This window comes from Rutidosis leptorrhynchoides, unplaced genomic scaffold, assembly GCF_046630445.1.
Source record: "Rutidosis leptorrhynchoides isolate AG116_Rl617_1_P2 unplaced genomic scaffold, CSIRO_AGI_Rlap_v1 contig231, whole genome shotgun sequence".
Classification (NCBI taxonomy): domain Eukaryota; kingdom Viridiplantae; phylum Streptophyta; class Magnoliopsida; order Asterales; family Asteraceae; genus Rutidosis; species Rutidosis leptorrhynchoides.
Genome location: NW_027266480.1, coordinates 23181 through 29372, shown reverse-complemented (window position 1 = coordinate 29372; position 6192 = coordinate 23181). Strand labels below are relative to the sequence as shown.

Genomic DNA, 6192 nt, shown 5'->3' with positions numbered 1-6192 from the left:
CTTTCTGTAGTCCAAAACCGTTAGAATAATAAAAATAATAAGGTCTTAATTATGAATGGAACATCTTCAATTATCTCATACACTTAACGTGATTGTATTTACCAGATTACTAATTTTCAATTAATCAATGTACATACACAAGGTGGCTTGCAATATTACTTATCATTGTTCAATAGTTGATCATATATTGCGCTTTGAATGAAAGATATATATTGATTATGCATGGTTGTCCTCTGTAATGAATATCAAGACGATCAGATTCTGGAAGATTATTTACTGTATCAATTCATTTATGAACTAATTGATCTAATCATAGATAGGAGTCATTTTGATATATTATCTTCATTCAGTTAGTTGCTAGTTTTGTTTCTTTTGAATTTTCCAATTGCTAAATGTAGTTATGATCAAAAGAAAAAAAATCTTAAATTAAAGATGATACAGTATAAATCAGATTGCAGACTTATATGTTGTGTCTCCACACCTACAGATAGAAGGAGGTTTATCGAAATAAAATTTGAATAAACAATTATATCTATATGAAGGTTGCATATTATTGGTGGTGGGATGGGAACTGATTAATTATTGGCAATTACTTGGTCAAAGTCAACCTCGCATTAGATAGAAGACCGGAATTAGCGTAACCTAATCTAACACAACAATTTAAACTGCATTCATTCTCATAAATGAATAGGGCCAGAAACCAGTCCCAATTCAAACAAAGGCCGAGCCAGACACAGAAACTGTAGTAATGAATTAAATGTGGGCCCCACATCTCACGTAACACAGCTGACACTCATAAGAGTTTTTGACTTTTGATATACACGTGCACGTGGCATTTTCGTAGTTATAGCAAAACATGAACACAGCTCTCATCTCATTCGGTTATATAATATTTTTGTAAAAATCTTACTAGTAATTGCCTATTAGTTAGGGAAGTCTTCAGACTTTTCAGGGAACAAAAAGAGAAACAATAAATTTATTTACAGAGAAAATAAGTTTTTAATAAATTCGTCGAACCTGGACATGATCTTCTTCTTCAAGGATACATCATTTTTATTTTTATTTTTATTCGTTCCGTTTAGAATATTAAGTTCTGTGTAAAAAAAATCAAGTAATTGAGAACCATCGAGTGTGGAAGACGCAAAAGAAAAAAGTGGTAAGCCAATTTTGAGGTTTCCCTTTTTTTGCATCAATCTTATTATTTAATCAATTAATTGTTTTGTTCTGTTTGAACGAAGGTGTGTTTAGGTATAGTGAAAAAAAGGGGAAAACTTTTTTGTGTATCCACCACCAATGGTGTAATTTGACGAGAAGCATTTTGAGAATCAATTCAAAGGTAAGCTTTTTTACTTGCATGCAAATTCAAAATCTAACCCACTTTAATTAAACAGTACTACTGTTGTCTGGCCATTGAATTTTTTTAATTAATTAGCATGGTTTTGTCAATAATTATTTTTTATATTTGGGATATTGTTAATTATTCTGATTACGACGTGCTTAAGTTATTCCTGTCTAGGTTGGCCTTTTGAGTTTTCCAAAAGTTTGAATCAATCAAAATTAAAAAATTAGTAATTCTCAAATTTGTCTGCACATTGCGAAATGCAAGTCCATTTCATATCATTATCATGTGGAAACTTCATTCTGTGTATCTTTAAGAATTTCTATATGGCTACAAGCGCTTGGATATTGATGTGAGAATTCATAAGCTAGCTAGATATTAATGGGACCCTTAACAATTTGTAAGATTTGATAGTGAAACCCCGTCTAAAGACATATATATGCATGCTCTGGGACGTGTTAATTAGGCTCGATTTTAAGCTTCTTTAATAATGTGTTTCAAGTAAAGCTTGGACAATATTTAATGTAAAATGTAGTACATGCCTTGCAAATTAAGTGGTTTATGAACCTGTTAGAATAGAAACAGTAGAGAAGATGGCGTTTTGAATTTCCAAATTATCTTGGCTGATGACTCATATGCTCACAAGTCAACTTTCCCTAAAGAAGCATAGTTTGCTTAAATCTGTCGACAGCCTTTAGAATAATGGTTTAAGTTTTTTAGTCAAAGTACATTATTTTAATTTTATTTTTCACAAAGAAAATCATTCTGCCACTTTGTGCGATGAGTGCAATTCATCTAGGATCATACATCATTGCTTATAGGATGTAATGTTTGACATAAACAACCTCAGGAGTACTTATATAAACCATAGGATTGTAGAAGCTCTCTCATCATATTTTCGACAAGAGCTTGTCTCTAACTCTCCTCCTTGCATCTCATTCATTTGGTTAGCGTCAAAAGCCCATACACACTTTCCATGTAACTACTAATTCTTTGTTTGGCATTGCATGTTTTTGTAGTCTTTTGAATGTTCTTTGGCGAGAAAATCACAAGTCAAAACAAAAAATATAAGTCCAATTTTATGTTCTGGACTATTTGAGAGGTCCTGAATTCAAACATATATAACTTATATATGCTTTATGGTGTGAATGTAAATTAATTATGCTGACTTTTACGTCTACATTTTGTAGATATATAGCTAAACTGGTGTAATAAGTATGCCTTCAACGGTTCATTCAACTGACGAGAATATTGATCGCACGGACATTGACAATATTAGAAGCATGTCGGCCTCTCATCGTCATGAAGAAAATAATGTGCCCCATGTTCATAGGGTGGGTGTTCCTCCTAAGCAAAGCATCATCAAGGAGTTCAAAGACACTTTCAAGGAAACATTCTTTTCCGACGATCCTCTTCGTTCCTTCAAAGATCAGTCGAGGTCTCGGAAGCTCATCCTTGGTGTAGAGGCCGTCTTCCCAATCCTTAAATGGGGCAGGGAGTACAATCTCAGTAAATTTAGAGGTGATCTTATCGCAGGGCTGACCATAGCTAGCCTTTGCATTCCTCAGGTATGTACTTCAAATTTTGATCACCTCAGTCCCAAAATATAAGTCACTTTTTTTCTTATTTAATATATTTCTTTTCGCAGGACATTGGTTATGCAAAGCTTGCAAACTTAGAACCTCAATATGGACTGTGTAAGTTGTTCTAGAATGTTTAGTCTTTTCTGCTTTTGCAAATCCTTGTGGCGTTATATATAATATACTGTACTTAATTTACAGACTCCAGTTTCGTTCCACCATTGATATATGCTTTCATGGGGAGTTCAAGAGATATAGCAATCGGGCCAGTCGCTGTAGTGTCTCTGTTGTTGGGAACATTGCTTCAAAGTGAGATTGATCATGAAACACATCCTCAGGAATATCTACGGCTTGCATTCACGGCTACTTTTTTCGCTGGAGTTACCCAAGCAGCCCTTGGGATTTTGAGGTACGTACAACAATAACAAAAAAAAAATTATGTTCATGGTGAAACATACATAACTTGGCAATATGTGTTTATTTGGTATCAGGTTGGGGTTCTTGATTGACTTCCTATCGCATGCTGCAATTGTTGGTTTCATGGGAGGCGCTGCCATTACAATTGCCCTTCAACAGCTCAAAGGGTTTCTTGGAATCAAGAAATTTACAAAGAAAAGTGATATAGTTTCAGTGATGCGCTCAGTATTCACTTCAGCTCATCACGGGGTAAATTAATTCCCTTTAATTTTATATCTTGTCTTCATTTTACACATGCTTCTGTATATATAATGCATATAGGATCTGCATCGTGTGAAATTAGAAAATCCAGATTAATTCTGATGAATTCTTTACTTTAATTCATTGCAGTGGAATTGGCAGACTATACTCATTGGAGCAAGCTTTTTATCTTTTCTTCTTGTCGCCAAGTACATTGTAAGTCCCTGGATCAGTTTAATTTACTTAAAGACTGAAATTGTATATTGTAGCCTCGGTAGTGAAATATTGCCTAACTCCCATATGATTTTGACGTACGCAGGGGAAGAAGAGTAAAAAGTTATTCTGGGTTCCAGCTATTGCTCCTTTGATATCTGTGGTTCTATCAACCTTTTTTGTTTATATAACTCGTGCAGACAAGCATGGTGTTCAAATTGTAAGCACTAATCAATTTTTCCTTTATTCATATACAATTGTTACTATAACTAATATAATAATCACTTAAAATATGTTGTATCATTATGAAGGTGAAACACATTACTGAAGGTATCAACCCACCATCCGTCAACCAAATATATTTCAGTGGTGAATATCTTCTCAAAGGTTTTAAAGTCGGTGTTGTGGCTGGAATGGTTGCTTTAACGGTATGTGATTTTGATCATTTGTACATATCTAGGAGCCTTCTTAATTTTCCTTTTTTGATCAATCAAATGTACGTTTAATTTATCAGGAAGCATCAGCAATCGGACGAACTTTTGCCACCATGAAAGACTATCAGTTAGATGGTAACAAAGAAATGGTGGCTCTTGGAACAATGAATATTGTTGGTTCAATGACATCCTGCTATGTAACCACCGGTAAGATGAACTAAAACTCATTTACCATTTAATCCGTAAATTAATTAAATTCTTGAATCCATCCTAGAAAAGCGTTTGTTATTATCTTGAAGTTTATCTTGTTATTTTTTTCTAATGACTCGTGCGTGCAGGTTCTTTTTCTCGATCAGCGGTGAATTACATGTCTGGCTGCCAAACGGCAGTCTCCAACGTCGTTATGTCCGTTGTTGTGTTTTTAACGTTGGAATTCATCACACCCCAATTTAAATACACACCAAATGCAATTCTTGCCGCCATCATCATAAATGCTGTGATTGGCCTCATTGACATCCCAGCAGCTATTTTGATATGGAAGATTGATAAATTTGATTTCATTGCTTGTATGGGAGCCTTCTTTGGTGTCATATTCATCTCTGTTGAGATGGGACTTTTGATTGCGGTAACTAATATGATTTTCCCATTGCCTAAGTTACTAATTTCGAATTGATTGTGCTATAAAATTATATATATTATGATATTTTTTTAGTAGGAATATTCAATTTGGTTTCGTGTTGTTGTGTGATTGCAGGTCGCAATATCCTTTGCTAAAATACTCTTACAAGTTACCAGAACCGAGGACCGCGATTCTCGGAAAGATTCCCCGGACGACTGTATACCGAAACATTCAACAATATCCAGAAGCATCGAAGGTTCCAGGGGTGCTGATTGTGAGAGTTGATTCGGCAATATACTTTTCAAATTCGAATTACGTAAGGGAGAGGTATGTATGAATTAATGCTTTTTTCTCATGCATTCTAAGGTATATTAATTATTGGTTGATTTTATTTTCTCCAAGGGACTTCCAATTCGGACAAAAGTTTTAGCCTTAAATATCCTATTTATACTATACAGATATGTGGGAGTTTTAGAAATTTTCGCAGCTCAAAATTACAAGACTCAAAACCTAACATAAATTGCAGGATATCAAGATGGGTGCAAGATGAGGAAGAGGAACTAAAAGCTGCTAGCTTACCCCAGATCCAATATGTGATAGTAGAGATGTCACGTAAGTACTAAACACCTATCATTAAAAAAAAGTACTTAAAACCTATAGTAATTACTAATATACAAAAAGGGCAATCATTTTGGCCGCATTTCTCTAAATAAAATACCCATCTCTTAATACATTTAGACTCAGAATGTTGCCTTACTTATTCTGATTGTGTTGTTTTCATTATTCAGCTGTTACTGACATTGATACGAGTGGCATTCACGCATTGGAAGATTTGTTCAAAAGTCTCCAAAAGAGAAATATTCAGGTAAATTAATCCATATTAATCTTCTGTCACGTTTTTGTGAAGAGAACATTTAACAGAATACAATTAATAAGATAGAAATACTTACAAGAAGTGTTATCTCTTTGTTTCACAGCTTATTTTGGCAAACCCGGGACAAGCTGTGATTGAAAAGCTTCACACGTCCCATTTTTCAAACATGATTGGAGAAGACAATATCTTCCTTACCGTCGCTGATGCTATATCATGGTGCTCTCCCAAAGTAGCCGATGAAGTTTGAGCCAAGAAAGAAAAAAATGTTAAGGAAATGAGAGCAAATTTGGGTACAAGTTTATAGACAAGTGGTTAAGTGTGAAGTGTGAAGTGTGTATGGGGGGGTCCATAATTCAGATAAAACCGAATAAAAATTTGCAGTTTGTAAATATAGTGGAGGGAGAGGGAGGCCCGCCATGAATTGAAGACGCAAGAAAATGTTGTAAAGAGTACATTAAGTCATGATGCACCAAATC

The 6192-nt window shown here is 34.5% G+C and overlaps 1 protein-coding gene across 1 annotated transcript; it reads left to right on the top strand.

Annotated features, from left to right (window-relative positions):
* The first annotated feature begins 2613 nt into the window (after window positions 1–2613).
* On the top strand, window positions 2614–5963 carry LOC139882127 (sulfate transporter 1.3). The gene is given in 14 exon segments (XM_071866497.1): window positions 2614–2907; window positions 2988–3036; window positions 3121–3328; window positions 3411–3585; window positions 3727–3792; window positions 3896–4009; window positions 4101–4217; window positions 4304–4430; window positions 4562–4848; window positions 4978–4997; window positions 4999–5169; window positions 5369–5454; window positions 5631–5707; window positions 5820–5963. Coding segments are annotated over 14 exon segments (1926 nt in total). The 5' UTR covers window positions 2614–2622.
* Window positions 5964–6192: the final 229 nt, after the last annotated feature.